This window comes from Nannospalax galili, unplaced genomic scaffold (assembly GCF_000622305.1).
Source record: "Nannospalax galili isolate Female #2095 unplaced genomic scaffold, S.galili_v1.0 scaffold1212, whole genome shotgun sequence".
Taxonomy (NCBI): domain Eukaryota; kingdom Metazoa; phylum Chordata; class Mammalia; order Rodentia; family Spalacidae; genus Nannospalax; species Nannospalax galili.
The window spans coordinates 110538-135335 of record NW_008331994.1 but is presented as its reverse complement, the minus strand read 5'-3'; the positions used below and the strand labels follow the sequence as shown (position 1 = coordinate 135335).

Below are 24798 nucleotides of genomic sequence, written 5' to 3'. Positions count from 1 at the left end.
TATGTAGACCAGGCTGGTCTACATCCGCCTGCCTCTGCCTCCTGAGTGCTGGGACTAAAGGTGTGCGCTACCATGCCCGACAGATACCTTAATTTTTAAAAGTCTGCATATCCTTAGGTTAGCTGCTTTTCTTTGTTTTGTTTATTCTTTATTATATTTACTTATTCGTGTATTTATATATGTCTGTGTGTGTTGGCGTGGGTACATGCATGCCGTGGTGCAAGAGTGACGCCTTTAATCCCAGCACTTGGGAGGCAGAGGCAGGTGGATCTCTGTGAGTTCAAGGCCAGCCTGGTCTACATAGTGAGTTCCAGGACAGCTGGGGCTACAGGGAGCCCCTGTCTCAAAAAAAAAAAAAAAAAGTGGAGATCAGAGGACAACCTTGTTAAATTGTTTCTCTCTTTCTACTATGTGGGTCCTGGGGACTGAGCTCAAGTCATCACGTATGGTGGCAAACATCTTTACCTGATGAATCAACTTGCCAGCCCAATTTTTTTTTTTGAAACAGGCTTTCATGTAACCTAGACCGGCCTAAAACTCACTATATAGCCAAGGATAGCCTGGAATTCCTGATTCTCTTACTCTACCTCCTGAGTGCTTGGGGATTACAAGTGTTTGCCACCATGCGCAGCTAAAAAATATTTTCAATTTATGGTTTGTTGAATGTTTTTTCTCCTTTTCGTCTTTTTGAAACAGGCTCCTCCCTGTGGCCACAGCTTGCCTGGAACTCACTGTGTAGACCAGGCTGGCCTTGATCTCACAGAGATTTGGAGTGCTGGGATTAAAGGCATGTGCCACCATGCCTAGTTAGATCTGGAGAGACTAAAAGCTGTTAAACACTGATGAGAGAAATTGAGAGTGATACACATTCCGTGCCCATAGATTGGAAGAATTAGATCACTTAAATATTTGTACTATTCAAAACAATCTAGAGATTCAATGTAACCTATACTAAAATTCCAAAAATCATTCTTCACAAAAGTAGGAAACCATTCCTAGAAGTTTATATGGAGCCACAACAGACTTCAAACTGCCAAAGCAGTCTTGAGCAAAAGAAACACAATGGAGGTGCCACAGCACCTGATCTCAAAATATATCACAAGCTGCAGCAACCAAAACAGTTGTGGTACTGATATATAGAGATGCCCTGGCCAGTGGAATGGGGTAGAGAACTTCCCTACAAACCCATGCATCTATGATCAATTGATTTTTTTTACAAAGATGCCAGAAACACAGAAAGGGAAAGGATAATCTCTTCACACTAAATTGGCTATCACATGTGGAACCATGTAACTGGATCCTTACCCTGTATACAAGAATCATTCACAATTGATTACAGACTTACAAACAGGATACAAGAGATGGCTCAGCAGGTAAAGGCGCCTACAGCCAAGTCTGACAACCCAGAACCCACATGGTGGAAGAAGAGAAATAACTTCTGAAAATTGTCTTCTGCCCTCTTCATGGGAGCCAGGGCACATGTGGATGTGCACAGACACACACAAAAATAAATAAATAAATAAATAAATAAATAAATAAATATATAAATAAATAAGTAAAAAGAGAAATTTTTTTGAGACAGGGTTTCCCTGTAGCCCCAGCTGACCTGGAGCTCACTATGTAGACCAGGCTGGCCTTGAACTCACAGAGATCCACCTGCCTCTGCCTCCCAAGTGCTGGACTTAAAGGCATATGCCACCATCCCCGGCTGTAAAAAGAGAATTTTTAAAAAGAAAAAGAAAAAAGGGCTGGAGAGATGTCTCAGCAGTTAAGAGCACTGACTGTTCTTGCGGAAGACCTGAGTTTGATTCCCAGCACCCACATTGGGTGGCTCACAATTTCCTGTCACTCCAGCTCCAGGGGCTCTCATACCCTCTTCTGGCCTCTACAGGCACCTGCACATATCCACACAGAGACACACACATAAATAAATCTTGCTCTCTTCTGGTCCCAGGCACTTCTGAGCTACAGGTTCTCATGCAGACATGGTCAAGTCCAAGAGCCACACCACACACAACCAATCTCAAAAAGGACACAGAAATGGCATCAAGAAACCACGGTCATAATAGGACTCTCTTAAGGGGGTGGACCCCAAGTTCCTGAGGAACACTGTGTTTTGCCAAGAAGCACAACAGAATGAGCCTGAAGAAAATGCAGGTCAACAACTTGAAGGCCATGAGCGCATGTGCCGAGGCTGTCAAGGCCCTTGTGAAGCCCAAGGAGGTTAAGCCCAAGGTGCCAAAGGGTCCCAATGGTAAGCTCTGACTTGCTTTAATTGTCCACCCCATGCTTGGGAAGCAGACTCATGGCTACAGGGCCAAGGGTCACAGGCTCTGTCAACCAAAACCCAAGGCTGAGGCTGCAGCTCCAGCCAAGACCCAGTCTCCAACTTCAGCTCAGGCTCCCAAATGTGCCCAGGCCCCTGTGAAGGCCCACTTATTACCAATGTGAAGACAGATTGACTGGTGTGACCTCCCTTCCCACTGTTTGCAGTGAGTGGGCTGGTATCCTGTGCTGGTTTTAAAAAATATTTTATTAATTATTTCTATTTTATGTGTGTTAGTATATTGCTTGCATGTAGGCAGGTACACTGTGTCATGCAATGCCCTCAGAGGTCAGAGGAGGGTGCTGGATCTCCTGGAACTGGAGTTACATATGGCTGTTACCTGACATGTGGGTGCTGGGAATCGAACCTGGGTCCTCTGCTAGAGCAAGTCAGTGCTCTCAACCCCTAAGCCATCTCTCCAGCCCCTGTGAAGTTTTTGACTGAATGTATGAATTGCAGAAGAGCCACAAGCCTCATTAGGGAAAGCTATAAATCCCTGAAAGTGGCTAACTGGCCCTAAATTGACAGGCTGGCCTTGCTCAAGTCTTATCAACTGGTTGCTCCCTGGACTGAGGGAGACTATTTATGGAGCCAATCTGTCTCCTTTAGTGCTCTAAGATAGCTCACCTGCCTGAGAAAATAATTTTGGGAGAGAGACCCTCAAGGGCACCAGCCATGACATGGAGTTAACTCTTGCAGCTGTGTGCAGCAGAATTCCTATAAAAGTGGAAACCGCCCCTCCCTTCAATGCAGATGCCCAATTCCCAAGCCAAGGCCTCGGCCCTTTGCTGTTTGAATAAAGGAACACATTCCTTGCCTGTTGCAGGTCTGACTCTGACTCCTATTTCCAAACTTTAAACTCCTTCTTTTTCTCTTTTCCTAAATAAAAATGTAACGGGCCAGGGGTATAGCTCAGTGGTAGAACACACACACACACACACACAAATAAATAAATAAATAAACGTAATTTAAAAATTTTAAATTCTACTAAAAATGGACCTACCACATGTTCCACCAATTCCACTTCTGGATATGTATCTAAAGGAAATGAAATCAAGATATCAAAGTGATTCTTGCTCTCTTATATTAATTTCAGAGTCATTCACAATAACTAAGATATGGAATCAACCTAAGTGTCTTGTTTTGGTTTTGTTTTTCAAGACAGGGTCTCACTATATGATCCCAGCTGGCCTGGAACTCTCTATGTGGACCAACTCATAGAGATTCACTTGCTTCTGTATCCTGCAACCTGCATGCTGGGATTAAAGGTGTACATCACCATGCCCAGCCAACCTAAGTGTCTTATTACAGATGAATGGATAGAGAAAAGAAGGTATACATACACAATGGGATGCTATTCAGCCTTTAGACAAAAACTGTCATATGACCATCAGAATTTAATTTCACATGTTTGCTTTTTTTTTTTTTTTTTTTTTTGAGACAGGGTCTCTCTGTAGCCCCTGCTGGCCTAGAACTCACTATGTTAGACCAGACTAGCCACCTGCCTCTGATTTTTTAGTGCTGGATTTAAAGATGTGCACCACCACTCCTTACCCCTATTCAGCCTTTTAAAAAGAGGAAATTTGGGGCGGGAGAGATAGCTCAGTGGTTAAGAGCACTGTTTGTTCTTGCAGAAGACCTGGATTTGGTTCCCAGCACCCATATGGTGGCTAGCAACCATCTATAACTCCAATTCCAGAAGAATCCAATGCCCTCCTCTAACCTCTGCAGGCATTATACGAGATGGGTGCACTTATATATGTGCAGGCAATACACTCATAAATGATAAAATAATAAAAAAGAGGAAATTCTGTCATCTATAACAAGATGGATGAATTTGAGGACATTATATTAAGTGAAATAAGCCAAGCACAGAAAGACACTTACCATGCGATCTCACTGATATGTTGAGTTTGTGAACATCAAAGTCACTGGGGGTGTAGAGCAATGGTTTAGAGAACTTTTGCCTAGCATGATCAAGGCCCTAGATTCCATCCGTAGCACCCAGAAACAAGTAGGTAAAATAAAAAAAATAAAATGTCAAACTCATAGAAGTAGATAGTGGGTACTGGAAACCAAGGGCTGAGGGATGATGACAGGAGAGGAGCTGATGATGAAAAGAGGAACGGTGACAGAGTCAGAGCGGTTCCAGTGGGAGGAGGGAGTCAGTGATCTATTGATTGCACAGCATGGCAGCTATTGATCAATGATTAGCTATTGTATATTTTAAATCATATCATGCTACTTTTCAGCAAATTATCAAGGTACAAGACTAAGTTATTTGAAGCGATATGGTTAAGATTGCAAAACAATCAATAAGCATAATTTGAAATAGAAGTCAAAGAGCAGAGCGGAAAGAATCAAGAATCCATATGTAGGGGTTAAGAGCATGGGCTGCTCTTGCAAAGGACTTGGGTTTGGTTCCAGAGGATCTGTCACCTTCTTCTGACCTTGGCTGACATTGCATGCATGGGTGCACTTACATGCAGGTAAAACACTCATACACATCAATTAATCAATCAATCAAATCAATCAATCAATCAATCAATCAATCAATCAACATTTTAAAAAGACTCCACATCTAGAAGTACTTTCGTGGGCCAGAGACTAATAAGGACTTTAATTTTTTAAAATATTTTATTTATGATTTTTATTTTGTGTATGAGTGTATTACCTGCATGTATGAGGTCACCCATGTTGTGCAATGCTGGCAGAGGTCAGAAAAGGGCATCAGGGACAATTTTCCTGGTTTGTGGTCAACAGAGGAATGGGATAGTCCTTTCTCGTGATTAAATCAACACACTAAGATTTGGATTTGACCAAATAACAAATATTTTATTTATTATTTAAAATATTTTATGTGTATGAGTGTATTGTCTGCATGTAGGTAAGTACACCAGTGTCATGCAATGCCTGAGGAAGTCAGAAGAGGCTGTTGGATCCCCTAGGACTGGAGTTACGGACAGCTGTTAGCTGCCATGTCTTCTTCTAACCCGGGTCTTCTGCAAGAACAGTCAGTGTTCTTAACCGCTGAGCCATCTCTCCAGCCCCAATTAATTAATCTTTTTATCTTTGTGTGCATTATGTGTGTATTTGAGTGCAAGTTCATGCATGCCACACAGTGCCTGTGGAGTTCAGAGAGCACCAAGTATTGGTCCTTACCATCTACTGTGTTTGAGACAGGGTCTCTTGTTGTTTGTTGCTGCTTATGCCTGGCTGGATAGCTCAAAAGCTATTTCCCTGCCTCTCCTCTGGCCTTAGGAGCACACACTAATACACCCACTGTTACATGGGTTCTGGGGATTTGAACTTAGTGTGTGGGTGGCAAGCACTTTACCCACCAAGCCATCTTGCCAGCTTTTTTTCTGTTCCTCAAATGTGCCAAATGTGCTCCTTCCTCTGAGTCCTGCACTGATTTTCCTCTGGGAACTTCCCTCCTTCATCCAGTTTGCCTGCTGCCTTGCTTCTGTCAGTTCTCTGCTCAAAAAACCCTTCATTTCTATGTCCTATAGACATCTCACTGCCTTCTCACTGTGGCCCTCAGTCCTCTCTGCCTTGCTTTACTTCTCTCTCCCACGTTTATCACCATCCAACATACTATGCCTGTTTATTTACTTGTGTCCTGTTTCTCCCACAATAATATACACACCATAGTAACAAGAATTTGTTTTGTTTGCTGCTGCATAGAACTCAGAACAGTATCTGGCCAGAAATAAGTGCATGATAGTTTTAGAAAACACTGCTTGTTAAAACACGATTTTGAGATGGAAAGCAGGGTACTGTGTGAGAGTGTATCGCTCTAGTGGCAGGCAGTCTCGTCTACCTTTTCCTTGTATTGTTTGCCATAGGCTTTCTTCCAGAGATGCCAGTGGTGATCCAGGTTAGGATCTCTCTGCAATTGTTCCATTGACAGGGAGCACACCAGGGGTACCCAAAACAGCCATCTTGTTCTGCTTGAGAGAAAGGAATAGAGGAAACACAGCTGTCAGTTGCAGGTATTTTGACCAAATAATTTCCTTTTATTTTTGTTTTTCAAGTTAGGATCACACTTTATATGTAGCCCAGGCTGACCTGGAATTCACTATGTAACCTAGGTTACTCTTTGTTTGTTTGATTTTTGAGACAGGGTCTCACTGTAGCCCCAGCTGGCCTGGAAACTTGCTATGTAGACCAGGCTGGCATTGATATCACAGAGATCTACCTGCCTCTTTCTCCTGAGTGCTAGAACTAAAGGCATGGGCCACAATCCCCCAGTCCCAGACTACTCTTGAATTGGTGGCAATCTAGCTCAGTCTCTCAAATGCTGAGATTACAGGTAGCAATATATTTTCAAAGCAGAAACTAGCAATGTAAATTCTATCAAATGAATACACACCTATAAATTAGAATAATGCAGGCAATTTCCTGGAATATAATGTCATAAGGAATGGATTATGTCTGAAATATTATTCTGAATACTCAGCAGTATTAATAGTTTAAAAAGGGATTTTTGGGGGGGTCTTTTTGAGACAGGGTCTCTCTGTAGCCCCAGCTGGCCTAGAACTCACTATGTAGACCAGGCTGGCTTTGAACTCACAGAGATCCACCTGCCTCTGCTTCCTGAGTGCTGGAATTAAAGGCAAGTGCCATCATGCCCAGGCTAAAAGGGATTTTCAAAGCCAGGTGTTGTAGTGCATGGTTTTTTTTTAAATTTTTATTTTATTTATTTATTTTTAAATTTTATTTATTATTTTTATTTTATGTGTATGAGTGTATTGCCTGCATGTATGTGAGTGCACCCATGTTGTGCAATGCCACGGAGGTCAGAAGAGGGCTTTGGATTCCCCTGGAACTGGAGTTAAGGAAGGTTCGTAGCTGCCATGTGGGTGCTGGGAATCGAATCCCAGTCCTCTGCAAGAACAGTCAGTGCTCTTAACCGCTGAGCCATCTCTCCAGCCCTTTTTAAATTTTTATTATTTTTATATTATGTGTATGAGTATATTTCTTGCATGTGTGTAAGTGTGCCCTTGTCCTGCAATGCCCAAGGAAGACCAAAGAGGGCATTGGATCCCCTGGTACTGGAGTTCTGTTTGGTTGTTAGCTGCCATGTGTGTGCCAGTATTCAAAACCAGGTCTTCTGCAAGAACAGCAATTGCTCTTAATGATTGAGCCATTGCTCCATCCCCAGTAGTGCATGTTTTTAATCTGAGCACAAGGGAGGAAGAGGTAGGTGGATCTCTGTGAGATGGAGGCCTGGTCTCCATAGAGTTCCAGGCCAACTGTGGCTACAGGGAGATCCTGTCTCAAAAAGTCCAGAGAGAGAGAGAGAGAGAGAGAGAGAGAGAGAGAGAGAGAGAGAGAGACAGAGAGACAGAGAGAGAGACAGAGAGAGACAGAGAGAGAGAGACAGAAACAGAGATAAAGAGAGAAAGAGAGAGGGGGGGGGTCTAAACAATCAGTTTTTCTCCAGGACTATATGAATACATAAGCTGTCTTCACTGGTGTATTTAAATAGCCACAATCCAGTGTGGACATGCATTGTAGCATCACATGGTATCCCATTCATATCTATAATGGTTTGGGGGTTTTTTAATTAAAATTTAATTTTATAAACAAGTCAGGCACAGGGGCCTATAGTTCTAGCTGCTCAGGAAGCTGAGACAGGAGGATTGCAACATAGAAAGACCCACTCTCCAAATAAATAAATAGGGCCGGGTAGGTAGCTCAGTGGTGGATCACTTGCCTAGTATAGGTGTGAGGTCATGGGCTTGATCCAAACACACAAATAAATAAGTAAATAAATACTTAAAAATGAAATGAATGTGTACAGCCTTTAGAGATAGTTAAGAGACAACTCTAATTTTTTGGTTTCACACTCTTAGGTCATTTTTATTTTTTAAATTTCTTTTCCCAACAAATCAAATATCTGTTACAAAGGAGGTATCTAAAATATCATTTCTTGCTAGGTGTGATGACCCAGGCTTGTATACCCAGCACCTGGGGCAGAGGCAGAGGTAGAAACAGGAAGATCACAAGTCTGTGGCCAGCTTGGTCTACATAGTGAGTTTCAAGCCAGTCAAAGCTACACAGTGAGGCCCTGTCTTAAAACAACAAACCCCATACCCCACCCTGTTTCCATATTTCATTCAAAAGGCTTTCACAGAAATCAAAAATCCAGCTCTTCAAACTGAATTCCACTTTCTTTTCCATTTCTTTTAATTTCAAAACAGATGAGTTTTTAGCCATGTTAAACCTTCAGATTATATTCCAAAGAAAGCTAAGTCTCAGGCTCAAACTCAGATGTTCAAGCAGATAAAAGCTTTTCAAAAATAGACTCTTCCTAATCAGAAAAACAAGAGGCAAATTAAGTGACAAGATTTTTTTTTTTTCAGTTTACTTCCTGAAAGCAAAGATTTAAAACCTGGCCGGCAAGGTAGATGAAAAGATAAGCATGTTTAAAACCAAATACAAGAACAGAACAAAACAAAACAAAAGCAGAAAATACATACAGGACAGAGCTGGCAGGAGTTCCCATGGTCGAGTCCCTGAAGCTGGTGGGCTCACTCCGAAGATTTCACAGGCAGCAAGGAGCCTGGATGAGTTGACTTGAGGAAGAAATGGGAACTTGTCACATGAAGCATCCACAAGGAGGAAGTGAACTTTCATTTCAGTTTCATTTAAAGTCTTAAGAACAGCTGCCTCTCCTCATCTTGGGGACAAGGCGTGTACAATAAACCATAGCAAAGAGCTCCTGGTAGAGGAGATCAATAGAATGAACTCAGTGGAGAGCAAGATAAGGTTACCCCCCAATCCTACGTCATTTCAGGCATCGGCTTTATTAAAAATATTATTAATATTAAGCCCGGCGTGGTGGCGCACGCCTTTAATCCCAGCACTCGGGAGGCAGATGCAGGCAGATCTTGGTGAATTTGAGCCCAGCCTGGTCTACATAGCAAGTTCCAGGCAAGCTGGGGCTACAGGGAGACCGTCTCAAAAACAAAAAAATAAAAAATAGTGCTCACTTCATATTTAGTATATTTATATATACACTATGCCCCTATGAAGCTATTATTTTGTATTCTATTCTGATTGTATTCTATTCTATTCTATTCTATTGTATATTTAGTATATTTATATATACACTATGCCCCTATGAAGCTATTATTTTGTATTCTATTCTGATTGTATTCTATTCTATTCTATTCTATTGTATATTTAGTATATTTATATATACACTATGCCCCTATGAAGCTATTATTTTGCTTCAATAGTTACCAGTAACTAATCTTGTTTCAATTGTACTGTCATTACCCAGGATACTTTGAAATAAAACCTAGACATTATATCTTTTCATATATGAATACACATTTCACATACATATATTTTTTATATTTAATTTATTGTGTGTGTGTGCGTGTGTACCATAGTGAGTGTGTGGAGGTCAAAGGACAACTTGCAGGAGTCAGTTCGCTCCTTCTATCATGTGGGTTCCAGGGATTAAACTCAGGTCATCAGTCATCTCACTAGCCCTCATGTGTATCTTTAAAAGAGACATATTAAATAAATACAAGCACAATACTATGACACATCTAAAATAATCATCACATTTATTGTTTTTAAAATACATCTATAAATATAAATATTTTAATTTCTTTTTAAATAGTTTGTTTTATTTTTAACTATATGTATGTGTTTGTGGGGTGTATAGTCATGTGACTGCAGGTATCCTCAGAAGCTAGAAGAGGGTGTTGGATCCCCAGGAGACGGAGTTAGAGATCAGAGGTTGTGATCACCTAATGTAGATCCTGAGAATCAAACTCAGATCCTCTGTATGAGCAGTACATGCTCTTAACTGCTGAGCTATCTCTCCAACTCCTTGTTTTGTTTTTTGAGACAGGTTCTCCTGCACACCAGACTAGTCTTAAACTCACTATGTAAGAAAGTCTGACCTTGAACTCGATTCTACTGCCTCTGTCCCCTGAGTGCTGAGATTGCAGGCTTGTCCACACATCTAGCATCTAGTATCTAGCATTTCTCTTTGTGTTTGGAAATTTTCCCACATTATAAATTTTGCTTCTCCAAGTTAAGGTCAAAACTCTATTTCCAAGGTTCCAGTGCTGAGACATATGATATAGGCTTTGCCCATCAGACAGCCATGTAAAAAGACATCATTTTGGAATCAGTGTGTGAGAAAGTAGACCCATGCAATTCCTCCCTCCGATGAGGACCACAGCAGCAGCTCTTCTGGTTTTGGTCTCTAGAACGATCTGTGCAAATTGCAGTGCTTATGTTAAACATCATGGGATGAGCAGCCTTTTTGTGTGGTTTCAGTGATAAGTTCATGGTTACATAATAATCTCCAAGTGGAGGGCTGAAGAGATGGCTTAGTGGTTAAGAGCACTGGCTGCTCTTACAGAGGACCTGGGTTCAATTCCCAACCCATGTGGCAGCTAACAACTGTCTGTAACTACAGTTCCAGGAGATCCAATGCCCTATTCTGTCCACCATGGTCATTGCACAACATGGTGCACTTACATACATGCATGCATAACACGCATACACACAAAATAAACTAAAATAAAAAATAGTAATCTCCAAGCAGGACTGACTCTGGACTCTCCATGATCCCAGGAGCTTTCAGCAATTTTTAAAGAAACTGTAGTATCCAGATAGATGGACCCAGTAAAGATATCTACAGGAGTGTTGAGATTAGAAAAACAAGAGCTGAGTCTTAGAAGTAGACTGGGAAAGTGCTGTTCTTGGGCTATAAACAGAGGAAACAAGAGAAGAAAAGCATTGTGAAATTCTCAGTAACCACAGACTGCCTTCTTCTCTGTCCTTTGATGCATCTAATTGCTTTGTTTTAATGTGTTTGTGTGTGTTCATGTGTGTGCAGATGTACATGAACATGTGTACATATGGATACCTGAGAACAACCTCAGCCGTCATTCTCGGAAACACTGTCCTCCTTTGAGACCGTGTCTCTCGTTGGCCTAGAGCTCACCAATTAGGCTAGACTGACTGGTGAACAAGTCCCCAGGGATCTTACCATTTGTCTTCTCAGTACTGCATTACAAGGGCATGCTGATATGACTGGAATTGCATAGGTTCTGTGGATTGATTTCAGTACCTCACAAGCACTTGTGAGGTAAGCACTTCACCACCTCAGGTATTTGCTCAGTCCCACATATCTGATTTTCTTTCTTTTTTTTTTAAATTTATTTATTTACTTCTAAATATTTTATTTATTATTTTTATTTTTTATGTGTATGAGTGTATTGCCTGCATGTATATAAGTGCACACATGCTGTGAAATGCCCAAGGAGGGCAGAAGAAGGCATTGGATCACCTGGAACTGGAGTTATGGATGGTTGTTAGCCACCATGTGGGTGCTGGGAATCAAACCCAGGTCCTCTGCAAGAGCAGTCAGTGCTCTTAACCACTGAGCCATCTCTCCAGCCCCCAACACATATCAAATTTTATACTTGGTTTTTTAGTTTGGTTTTTTTTTATTTTAGCTTTGATTCCCTATATTTGGACCCCCAAACATATGTGGTTCAATTTCCTTAGTGGGGAATGAGTATAAAAACAAATTTCTTTCCATCAAGATAAAAATTGCAAAGTAAGATGTGATACAGTCCTGATGGAACCTTATTGGATGTTTAACAGCCATAGTTTGAGGCCTATACTAATCTGGTCAGAGTGACTTACAGGACAGTTTTTGCCCCTTGCCCTCCAAGGTCGACTCAGTTTCAGGGGACTATGAGCATCTCTCAAAATGTCCTGTAACTGTGGTGAGTCTCCTGTCCTCTTGTTCAGGGAGGCCATGGAGACCCTACCAGAAGGACTTGAACCAGTGTCCAGTCTACAAAGAGGAGGGTCACCTCAGAGGTAATATTTCCTCCATGCTTCCAAGTGAAGCCAGCCATGGTCGAGTAGGACCTTTGACTTATCTTCACATAGATGGAACTGGTAGAAGAAAGGAGCCAGGAGCTCCTCTCAAGCCCATGTGACCCCTAAGGAACAGATCCTCAAATGACCTTAAGTGTAAAAATAAGTTGATTTATTTGGGCCAACTGTATGGTCTTAAACACCCAAAAGGAAAGTATAACCAAAGAGTAAAGTCATCAGTATATTTCTTTAAGAGTTCAAGGGATTACACTTCCCAGAAATTAGGCTTAAGCCCATATAAAAAGTTATCGAGACAATTATTTTTCATTGATGATTTTGTTTCTAATCACAAAGTGCTGCTCAGATGTAAGACTTCAAATCTTGGAGACAAAAGAAAAATGAGGAGGAACCCAACAGAGGGATGCTTTTGGAAGTTCTCGTCAAGAAATTCCAATGGACTCTCATATGAACATTTGAAATTTGCCCTGTTCTGACTTTTTTCTAGTTCCCTGTCTAGAACTTGTGCTGAAATTAAAGCACCCTCAGCATTTTTATTCAACATCTTATAACAGTCATAGCTAACACCTCCAAAAGAAAAATGAGGAGGAACCCAACAGAGGGATGCTTTTGGAAGTTCTCGTCAAGAAATTCCAATGGACTCTCATATGAACATTTGAAATTTGCCCTGTTCTGACTTTTTTCTAGTTCCCTGTCTAGAACTTGTGCTGAAATTAAAGCACCCTCAGCATTTTTATTCAACATCTTATAACAGTCATAGCTAACACCTCAAAGCCAGCAAACACGATATATTGTTCATGCATTATTATTAAAACTTTACAACAAAATTAGGTAGGGGCAATTATACTCATTTACAGAGGAGAAATTAAAGTTCTGAGAGAATAATAAATTGTTCAAGAAGACAGAGATGGTCATTGGCCTGGGATTAAACCTAGTTTTAATTTTTCAAAAATAAGTTGGGGTGGCAAAAAGCATTGAGACAGGGTCTCACACAGCTTAAGCTGGTGTCAAGCTTACTATGTAGTGGAGGATGACCTTGAATTTCTGATCCTCCTGCCTCTACTTCCTGAGTTTTGAGTGCTGAGATTACAAGCATTTACCATCAAACCTGGCTGAACCTAGTTTTGAGGGAGATTTTAAAAAGATTTATTTCTGTGTGTAAATGTATGTACATAAGTGTGTGTGTGCAGCTTAGCCCATATGGAGGCCAGAAGAGGGCATTGGATCCCTCAGAGTTACAGGCATTTGTACCGGACTTGTTACATGTTTGTTGAGATACAAACTCTGTTCCTCATGATTGCGCTGCAAGTGCTCTTAACTACTAAGCCATTCTCCAGTCCCCGTGGGAAATTTTTTGTTGTTTATTTGAGATAAAGTCTCACTCTGTAACCAAGGCTGGACTCAAACTTATATTGATCCTCCTGCTTCAACCTCTGGAGTGTTGGGATTACAGGCATGAGCCACCATACCTAGCGCAAACCTAGTTTGTATGTGTGCATGTGTGCGTGCGTGCATGCGTGCGTGCGTGTGTGTGTGTGTGGTGTATGTGCACATATGGAAGCACATATGGAAGTCCTGCTCTATCGCTCTCAGCCTTACTCCTTTAAGACAAGGTCTCTCACTGAGCCTAGAGCTAAGCTCCAATGTATTGGAGGCCTGCAAGCCCCAGCAATTCTCCCAACTCTGTCCTGCCACTCCCAGCCCCTCAACAGCGCTGGGATTACAGGTGTGTACAGACATGCCTGGTTTTTGATGTGGGTGCCAGGGATTTGAACTCAGGTCTTCATGCTTACATAGCAGTGACCTTCTCACTAAGTCATCTCCCATGCCCTTAAACTTAGTTTGAAAGTAATGCTTTCCCAACAGAATCAGGTGGCCTCCTATTGCCTGAAATCCTTTGTTCACCTGTGTCCTGAAATCCTATTCCTCCTTTACAGTTCATTTCGGAAAACCCACTCACTGGATGTCTATCATACACAGAGGCTCTCTTCCAGCAGACTTTATACACTCTGAACTCTTAATTTTCTATGTAATGCTACAATTATTTGTGCCCCTGACTTACATATTTACCTATTAGCCACTTAATACTGGGACTATGTATATCTTATTCAGCAAATCTTTCACAGTTAGAATATGTCCACTACGTGTTTTCTGATTAGATTGAAATTATTTCAAGTCTCCAATCCATGCAGTCTTATCCTGCTTATCACTGCCAAATTATGTTTCTAAAAAACTTATGGGAAAAAGGATCGTATCACAACAAAGAGAGCAATGGGCATGGTGGTGACAGGAAACATTTGCCTACACAGTGTATCATGCTGGTTTGTACAAATGCTGCCTGGTTGCTTGTGGAATGCAGGTACCCACTTTTAAGGCTCTTTCCCCACAATCTGGCCCATTCTTGAGCATCTTACTCAGTTTAGAACCCCCACTTCTGTTGTGGTCATGCTGGCCTCATGGGCCTCCTGCCCTGCCAGTGCTTCCAGCTTCTCGTGGGGAAGTCACTTTCTCCATCTCTTGACTTCTGTCCTGCGAGACCCATAAGGACTTTCGGAATGCCTCCCTACCATCTGCTCTATCCCATTCACCTTTCATCTGTCATCTAATGAGCCTTCCAGTTTGTAACATGAAGTCTCAACTTTATTCCTCATTTGTGTCATGTAAGATAGTTTTATTCTACCAGCTAACTTAAACATACAAGAGCTTAGATGGCTATGGCCGCACACAATTGTGATTCCAACACTTGGAAGTTAGAGGTCCGAGGATTGAAAGTTCTAGCCTAGCCTGGGCTATATATAGTAAGTCCAGAGGTGGGGAATCTTATCTTGCTCATCTTTATATAGTTCTGTTCTTTTTATTTTTATTTTTTGAGACAAGATCTTACTATATAGCCCTGGCTGGCTACCTCACAGAAATTCACCTGCCTCTGACTTCTGAGTGCTGGGGTTAAAGGTGTTCACCACCATATTTGGTTTTATTGTTATTTATGTATGTTTATTGCCTAAACATACATTTATGCAGCAACTAATAACTATTTGTTGGGTTAATATTCCTAATTACAATAGTCTACATATTTTACTGTTTGGATTCATGGTCATTTGGCAGGGGATTCTGAAGGTTTCTTTTAATCATCTGATATATAAAAGTCTATAAACAAATATAATACTTGATGGGGCTGGAAAAATGGCTCAGTAGTGTAAGCATACTGGCTGCTCTTACAGAGAGGATCTGGGTTCAGTTCCCAACACCCACGTGATGGTTTACAACTGTCGGTAACACTCAGGGAATCTGACCGCTTCTTCTGGCCTCCATGGGCATTGCATGCCACATTTTTTTTTTCTTGGTCTTTTTGAGACAGGGTCTCCCTGCAGCCCAGCTAACCTGGAACTCACTATGTAAGCCAGGCTGGCCTTGAACTCACAGATATCTGCCTGCCTCTGCTTCCCTGAGTGTTGGGACTAAAGGCATGCACCACCATGCCTGGCTGCACATGATGTACTTACATACATGCTCATACACATAAAATAAAAATAAATTTTAAAAACAAATATTATAAGGGAATATGTCATTAGATAACCTATCCTTGTGCCTATTTGTTTATTTATTTGTTTATTTAAATATTTTTGAGATAGGGTCTTCCTATATAGTCTAGGCTGACCTGAAACTTATTGTGTAGACCAGGCTGGTCTCAAACTCACAGAAATTCACCTGCCTCTGCCCTTAGAGTGCTGGGATTAAAGGCATGCGCCACCACACACAGACATACTTAAAGTATTTTGTAAACTTGAAAAATGATGCTGGTGATTTACAAATAATTTCAGCATTCAGGTGGCAGAGGCAGGACGACTGAGTTTGAGGTCCACATGGCTTATATAGTGAGGCCCTGCTAAAAAGAGGGGAGGGGGCCGGAGAGATGGCTGAGCAGGTAAAAGCCCTTGCTGCACAAGCATGAGGACCTAAGTTTAAATTCCCAGAAACTTGTGTGTGTGTGTGTGTGTGTGTGTGTGTTTGTGTGTAAAGCCAGGTGTGTACATGCCTATAACCCCTGCAGGGGAGCAAAGACAGAAGGACTGCTGCAGTTCACTAGCCATTAGAGTAGTGTCAGTTTCAGTGCGAGACCCTGTCTTAAGGTAATAAGGTAGAACATGATCGAACATGTCCTCACTCAGTGTCCTCCTCTGGCCTCTTCACACACACCCACACACAGCAGATGTGCAACACACATACTTTCACACACACACACACACACACACACACACACACACAAATCAGGGATGGAGATATAGATCAGTGGTAGAGTTCTTGCCTAGCATGTGTAAGGCCCTAAGTTCGATTCCTAGCACAACCAAAAAGAATTAATTAATTTAAAAAGGGTAGAGTGGTTATATACCAGATAAGCTGGGTGTGGTAGTGTGTACTGCACTCCCAGTACTTAGGAGCTGGACGCAGAAGGATCAGAAGGTGAAGGTCATCTTTGGCTATATAGTGAGCTCAAGGCCAGCCTAGACTAGAGACCCTCTCAAGAAAAGAAAAGAAAAAGGGGGGAGGGGTGAGAGGGGAAAGACAAGATCATTCTGCATCATTCCAAAGCTGTGGATTGGATTTTCATCCAGTAGATTACCCTGAAATGGTACATGCCTTGATATTCCACATTTACTTAACTAGAGACACTAAAAACAGAGCAAGGCAAGCCTCCAGCAGCACAGTATGAGCAAGCACCTTCTAGAACACTGGCCCCTTCCTCATAGATGAGGAAGCACTTCCAGAATGATGTGGAAAACAGGAAATGAGAGCAGAATAAGGAAGTTCCCTGCACACTTGCTATACTGTCGTCATCCTAGCTTTTGAAACCCTCATTTCACAGCTTCGTGACCCTGAAAGTTGCTTCAAGTTTTTCTGAGAAAGGTTCTTACTTAATCTTTAAAAAAAATCCTCTGAATTTTAAGATGATATTGATGACTACTTTTTGTCTCTTTTAATCTACACAAATGTGTTGGGAATTTAATAAAGACATTGTTTTCATGTAAAATGGCTGACTTATTACCCTTCCTCTAAAAAAATATACAAAAGTGAGGCAAAAACTTAATAGGCTCAGAATAGAGGCTTTAACAAGGATAATTTTACAGGCTGGGGCAATGGTTCAGTGGCTGAAAGTGTTTGCTCTGAAAGCATGAGGACCTGAGTTTAAATCCCAGCACCCATGAAAAAAGTCAGGTATGGATAAGTATGCCTGTAACCCCAGCACTGGCAACAGAGATAGCAGATCCTGAGAGACTGCCAGCCAGCCTAGCTGAAATGGTGAGCTTTCCTTTCAGTGAGAGACTGTCTTAAAAGAATAAGGCAGATGGAGATAAAGGAAGACACTTGATGTTGTCTTCTGGCCTCAATATGTGCATACCCATGAAAAAAGTCAGGTATGGATAAGTATGCCTGTAACCCCAGCACTGGCAACAGAGATAGCAGATCCTGAGAGACTGCCAGCCAGCCTAGCTGAAATGGTGAGCTTTCCTTTCAGTGAGAGACTGTCTTAAAAGAATAAGGCAGATGGAGATAAAGGAAGACACTTGATGTTGTCTTCTGGCCTCAATATGTGCATGGGTACTTTCTCTCTCTCTCTCTCTCTCTCTCTTCTCTGATACACACACACACACACACACACACACACACACACACACACACATACACACAGAGTAAATAACTAAATAAATAAACAGAAAATAATAATTTTAATATAAAGTTAGTTGAGGGAGGCCAGGCGTGGTGGCGCACACCTTTAATCCCAGGACTAGGGAGGCAGAGGAAGGCAGATCTCTGAGAGTTCAAGGCCAGCCTGGTCTACATAGTGAGTTCCAGGACAGCTGGGGCTACAGGGAGACACTGTCTCAAAAAGACCCGCCAAAAAATTAAGTAGTCATATCAGGTACAGTGGTACACTCCTATAATCCAAGCACTTGGAGGCTGAAGCAGGACAATTTTGAATTTGAGGCCAGCCAGAGCTATGTAAAGTAGCCAGGGGTGGCACATGCCTGTAACCTCAGTAGGAAGATTCAGAGTGTAAAGTCATCCTAAGCTTCATAATGAGTTCAAGGCTGGCCTGGGTTTATCTGAGACTTTATCACAAAACAGCAACAATAAATGTAATAAAATCACGAGCCTAACAATTTTCTGAAGAAAGAAAACAGCTGAATTTTGAAAAAATAGAAATGTTCTAAATTTTATTTGCTTATTTATTTAGACACAAGGTCTCATGTAGCTCAGACTGGTTTTGAACTTGCTATGTCACCAAGGATGGTCTTGAACTTTTAATCCTCTTCCCCCAGACCTTCTGGGTGGTGGGATTATATGCATGCACCACCACACCCATTCTTTCTTCCTTCCTTTCTCCTCCTTCCCTCCCTTTGTTCTCCCTGCCCTTTCTATTTCTTTCAGACAGGGTCTTGCTATATATACCAAACTAGTCTGCAACTTGCTGTGTAGCTCAGGCTGGCCTCAAACTCATGATCCTCTTGTGTTCCACCATACCTAATTATATCTTATTATTACTCTAGTGCCAGTCTCAGTCCCCTAGCAATATGTGCTCAAAGAATCAAGGTTAATTTTATTAAGAAATAAAAATAAGGGTACCCAAGCTTGATGACCTGAGTTCCATCTCCAGGACCCACATGGTGGAAGAAGAAAACTGATTCCCACAAGTTATCCTCTCCACATATACCACGGTATATGAGCTTCCCCCCCATATATAAATGTAGGAAAAAAATTTAATAAAAAAGAAATCAAAATAAGACTCAACTAAGGAGTACTCACAAAGCCAGAGATAACACCACTCTCCCCCATCATGTGCATAACAACTGTTGTCAGGTACCTGATATGTTACAGTCAACTACAAGGTATAGTAAAAAAAAATTGTAGCTAATAGAGAAGTACCCAAAATTATAAGTGATATATTTCAAAATCAGAGCAGATTCTGGTTATTCCATACTATTATGTGGAAATATAGACAATCCAGCAAACTTTCTGGGAGGAAAAAAAAGGTGAGCTTATGGACAGTTACCAGAAACTGACATTATTTTGTGTTCCCATGGAAATGCACCACTAATGTGAACCACTAATGTCTTCTCTAGAATAATGGAGGAAACTTGGAAGTAGCTGAGCAGGAAGATATCAGAAGTGCATACTATTTTTTTTTTCGTTGTCATCTACCTTTTATTTGGATTCCCTGTGGGAATAGCACTGTGATTTTTTTTTTAATGGACACACACTCTAAGCTTAAGATAGAACCAATAGCACACCTAGCTTCAGGAAGCGCAAAGGTCCCAAGGCTAGCATATCAAAGCTTTGCCTTCTTCTGGCTACAAAGGCTGGCTCAAAGAGGAATATGTGAAATTGTGACACTAAAGTGTGTCACAGGTTTTGTTGCAAGTAACTCAATTTTAGCAGAATTCATTACTACAGAGCTGGCAGTGTGGCTCAGCTGTCGAATGCTGGCTTAGCATGCACAAGGTTCTGGGCACAGCACTGGAGGAGTGCAGGCAGACAGAGGGAGGGGATTTTGAACTGCAAGGAACAGATTCTAAAATGTAGAATTAGCTGAGTGGCAGGAAAGATAGAGTTCAGGTAAGTGAGGACTCGAGTCCAAAGTGGATAGTATGAATTTATGACATTCAGTTGCTTACTGCCTTTACTGGAGTAAGATAGAAGAATAGCATACTGTAGATGCTTAATATTTATCAAGTAAGGGGGCTGGAGAGATGGTTCAGTTGGTAAAGTATTACCACTTGAGTTTGGATCTTCAGCACCCATGTCAAGTGATTTGTGGTGGCCTGCATCTGTAATGTGAGCCCTGGGGAGGTGGAGACATGTGGATCCCTGGACTTTGTAGGCCAGCTAGTCCAGCTGAATCAATGAGCTCTAGGTTCAGGAAGAGACCCTGTCTCAAAAAATAATATAGTGATTAAAGAAGACATATGATAATGACCTCTGACCTCTACACGCATGAGCATACACACACAATACACTATACACAAATACTTGTTAAGTAAATGAAAGTATGACAGAAGGCTTTGGAAGGGTGTTTTGATGATAGCTGCTGAACAGAGGTGAACACAGATTGTATAATATGAAATGTAGCATGTACATAAGTAAGATGGTGGGCCATTACACAAGTCCTTGGGGAAATGAGGTCCTTAAACTAGGAGCTCCTAGGAGAGGTGCAGAGAAGCAGCTGGGTTCATGCATCTTGAGGTGGGGACAGAAGTTCCTAGTCTGAACCATAAGAGAAGTACAGCAAAATAACATGAAAAGTGATTAAACAATGTTTAATTCAAAAATAAGACAGCTTTAAACAGTCACAAGAGCTTCTCTTTTTTATTTAAAAATTTTAATGTGAAGCCGGGAGTGGTGGCCCATGCCTGTAGTCCCAGCACTTGGGAGGCAGAGGCAGGAGGATCTCTGTGAGTTCAAGGCCAGCCTGGTCTACATAGTGAGTTCCAGGACAGCTGGGGCTACAGGGAGAGCCTGTCTCAAAAAGACCAAAAAAAAATTTTTTAATACGGTGGGATGGAGACATGGTTCAGTGGTTAAGAGCACATGTTCTTGCTGAGGACCCAAGTTTGAGTTCCACACCCACGTCAGGCAACTCACAACAGCAGTGACTCCAGCTCCAAGGCAATCTGACATCTCTGGCATCCAATGACACCTGCATTCATGTACACACACACACACACACACACACACACACACACACTCACTCAGTATGTAGTCCAGGCTGGCCTTGAACTTACAGCAATCCTCCTGTCTCAGCCTGACAGGTGTTAGGATTACCAGCCTGAGCCACCATACCCAGCTTTTATTTAGGCTTTCTTTTCTGTTTTCATTTTACTTTTTCTCAATAGTGTCTTGCTATGGTAGTCCTGGCTGGCCAGGACCTCACTATGTAGATCATGCCTCAAACTTGCACTGATCCTCCTCCCTCTGCTTCCCAAGTGCTGGGATTGAAAGGATGTGCCATCCTACCCAGCTTAATTTCTTTTGAGAAAATTTTGTAGCTTTGAGAGTATAATTTTTGCACTTCTTTTGTTAAGATCAGTTACCTCTAGTATTCAGCATCATTTGGAGGACTGAAAATACGTGAGAGAAATTAGAGGTACAAATTTGAAAGAAAGGGGTAAAATTTACCTTAGTGAGCCATATACTTCTATACTTTAAAAAAATTGAAGCAATCCAATTGAAAAAATTCTAAAGAAAAAAAATTCAAAGTTAGGTAGCTGAGTAACCAACAGAAATAATTCTTTCAAATATACAAATACATTCAGTTACAGGATATATTGCAATGAACCCATTTTAACCTGCCAAGAAAAAAGGATAGTAAAAGGCAAACTTCCTAGAAAAACATTTATCCAGAAACTAGCAAGGGGCCTGCAAGACATCTCAACATTACTTGCTCCCAAGCCTAATGTCTGAGTTGAATTCCTGGGACCCACCGGGTAGGACAGAACCAGCTCCTGGAAGTTATTCTATGACCTCCACATATATGCTGCACCTCCTACAAAATACATTTTTTTAAACTAGCAAGAATTATAATTGTAAAATGACATCTGGAAATAAATAATAGAGGAGCATCTTTTTGTTGTTTGTTTTTGTTTTCTTGACCCACTATAACCCAGGGTGGCCTAGTTGAGCCTGCCCTTTAACTCACAAAAAAAAAAAAAAAAAAAAAAATCCTCCTGCATCAGCGTCCCAAGTGCTGGGATTACAGGTGTAAGGCAACACACTCAGTTCCCAAAGGGCATCTCTTATCCTTAGTCTATGGATCCAGCTTGACCTGACTGCAGTCATCCAGAGTCATTACTACCATGAGTGGTCCTGAGTAACCTTGATCATTTTCCCCACACTGTTTCCCAGCATAGTATAAATCAACAAAACCATGAGAGTGGTATGTGGGGTTTTAGAATGCACCCTGCTGCTGGTGCAAGCACAAGGAATGTGTCTGCCATCCTGGATATGAGCTACTCTAGATTGGATGAAGTCTTTTGTTGTGACCATTTTATATGTCCTTATTTCTGACCTAAATTATGGCACTCGACTGAACTAGTTGCGGCCAGTTTCCTCACTTCTACTAGGAAGTCCTGCAATAAATAGCAGTCCAGTCTTGAATCTAAATCCACCTTTCTTTGATATATGGGCACCTTGGGAATGAGTCCTCATACTCTGGGACTGGGTTGTTACAGAACAGATAGAGAAATGCAATAATAAGAAAAAGTCAATATTCCTCAATCAAAATATAAACTTAGTGTGAGCTAAATAAAAATACTTATGGGATTTTTGATAAATTGATAATCTAGTTCTAAAGATCAGAGAAAAATTTAAAGCCAACAATAATCAGAAAAAAAATTCTAGAAAAGGAAAAGCGTTATGATGAATGGGGTGCTAGATATGAAAACACATCAGAGAATCTCCATCAGTTATAAATGTGAGACTGTCTAGACAGTATATACATATGGACCAAAGTTTTAAACTTTATTTTTATTTTATGTGTGTGTTATGCCTGCATGTATAGAAGTGCACCTATGTCATGCAATACCTTCAGAGGTCAGAAGTGGGCATTGGATCCCCTGGAATTGGAGTTATAGACAGTTGTTAGCCGCCATGTAGGTGCTAGGATTCAAAGCTGGGTCTACTGCAAGAAGAGCCAGTGCTCTTAACAACTGAGTCATCTCTCCAGCTCCTGGAGAAACAAACCCAAATACATTTCAGAATGTGCTGCTCACATGTACATTGAATACATATAAAAGGAAAAACTAAAGGATATGCATTAGGCACAAGGGAAAAAAATCCTAGAACAAGTAATAGAATTCTGTGTAAATTTGTCCAATAGGGAATCAGATAGCCAACTAGCTTGTCTTCACTATTTATTTTTATTATTATTTGTTTTTATTTTATGTCTAGGAGCATTCTGCCTGTATTTAAGTGTACCACATGCATGCAATGACAGCAGAGTCCAAAAGAGGGCAGTGGATGCCCTGGAACTGGAGTTAAGGATAGTTGTGAGCTGCCATGTTGATGATGGGAACCAAAACCAGGACCTTTGAAGGAACATCAAGTACTCTTAACTTCAGAGCCATCTCTCCAACAGATTTTTGGCTCTTTCAATGTTCAATAAAAAAAATACTTGCTGACAAGAGGATGGAGCTCAGTGGTAGAATGCTTGCCTAGCATAGATAGGGAGGCCCTAGGTTCAACCCTCAACACTGCAAAAAAATTTCAGATTGTTGAATGTGCATGCTTTCACCCCTACACACTTGAATATGTTACTTGTTTTGTCTGGAATGCATTTTTTTTTCTTCCTGATCTGCTAAACTTATATTCAAGCTTAGGAAAGTTTTGGAATCATTCTTCTATGAGTGACTTTTTGAAGCAGCACAGTATATATAGATGCCTCCTAAATACAAATTTCCTCCAAGCTCCTGCACATTCATTTTGTTCTTAGTCTTTGTTTGCTGTTTACATCACTGCCAGAGGACTATTACTAAAATGTAGGCCTGGCCATGACTTTCTGCTCAACAATGTTTGATGCCTACTAACTGCTAGTGTGTCTATACACTAAAATGTGAACTGCTAGGGACACACTGGGCATCCAAGGGCTCCCATGAATCATCTCTCTATTTTTTTCACCTTTGCTCCACTACCTGCATATTTGCACTTTGAACTCTGCATATGGACCATACCAGCCCTCATAATTCACCCACAAAGCCCTGTACCTTTGCTCACCCAGAACCTTCAGCTTCATAAAATCTTTCATCCTCCTCTGCCCATGAAAATCTTCAGAGGCCTTTGTGCTATCAATAAAGCCTCAATCTAAAATACAACAAATAACTCATTTCTGTTTGTACAATATTTACCTCATTCTGACTACTATTATTGGCTGCTTATATCTGACTCTGTCAATGTTTTACCACATTTTATTTTTCAAACTTTTTTTGTGTGTGTCTTTTTGAGACAGGGTCTCCCTGCAGCCCCTGCTGGCCTGGAACTTACTATGTAGACCAGACTGATCTCAAACTCACAGAGATCTGCCTGCTTCTGCCTCCCAAGTGCTAGGATTAAAGGCATGCATCACCTGCCCAAACTTTTTTTTTCTCATGTAGCCCAGAATGGCCTCAAATTCACTGTTAGCCAAGGATGACCTTGAACTCCTGATCTTCCTGCTTTCACCTCCCAAGTCCTGGGATTATAGGAGTGCTGTCACTATATCTGGCCTTTTAAAAATTTGGGGGGGTGTTGGTCTTTTTGAGACAGGGTCTCCCTGTAGCCCCAGCTGACCTGGAATTACCTATGTAGACCAGGTTGGCCTCGAACTCACAGAACTCACAGAGATCCACCTGCCTCTGCCTCCTGAGTGCTGGGACTAAAGGTGTGTACCACCATGCCTGGCTTAAAACAATTTTGTACAAAACAGTTTTATTGTTTATTTTAGATACTCCCAGTAGACCCAATATAAACTCCTCAATGTTTCTTCAATATTATTTACTCTCTAAATTTTTTTATTTATTTGGTTTTTGAGAAAAGGTATGGCTATGTTTTCCAGT

The 24798-nt window shown here is 41.3% G+C and overlaps 1 protein-coding gene and 1 pseudogene across 3 annotated transcripts in view; one reads left to right on the top strand and one right to left on the bottom strand.

The window, feature by feature from the left end:
• Ctss (cathepsin S) overlaps positions 1–8939 on the bottom strand; it is a 36003-nt gene extending 27064 nt beyond the window's left edge. Inside the window, exons 1-4 of one of the 3 annotated variants that reach the window (XM_008827078.3) lie at positions 8815–8939; positions 6150–6276; positions 4214–4310; positions 3330–3364 (exon numbers count right to left, since the gene is read on the bottom strand). In XM_008827078.3, coding sequence (XP_008825300.1) covers positions 3330–3364; positions 4214–4310; positions 6150–6276; positions 8815–8840 — 285 coding nt within the window. In that variant the 5' untranslated portion in view covers positions 8841–8939. Of the gene's footprint in view, positions 1–3329; positions 3365–4213; positions 4311–6149; positions 6280–8814 lie in introns of all 3 variants that reach the window. The other 2 variants (XM_029560610.1, XM_029560611.1) reach the window with 2 other exon arrangements.
• LOC103729109 lies at positions 1986–2451 on the top strand (annotated as a pseudogene).
• Positions 8940–24798: the final 15859 nt, after the last annotated feature.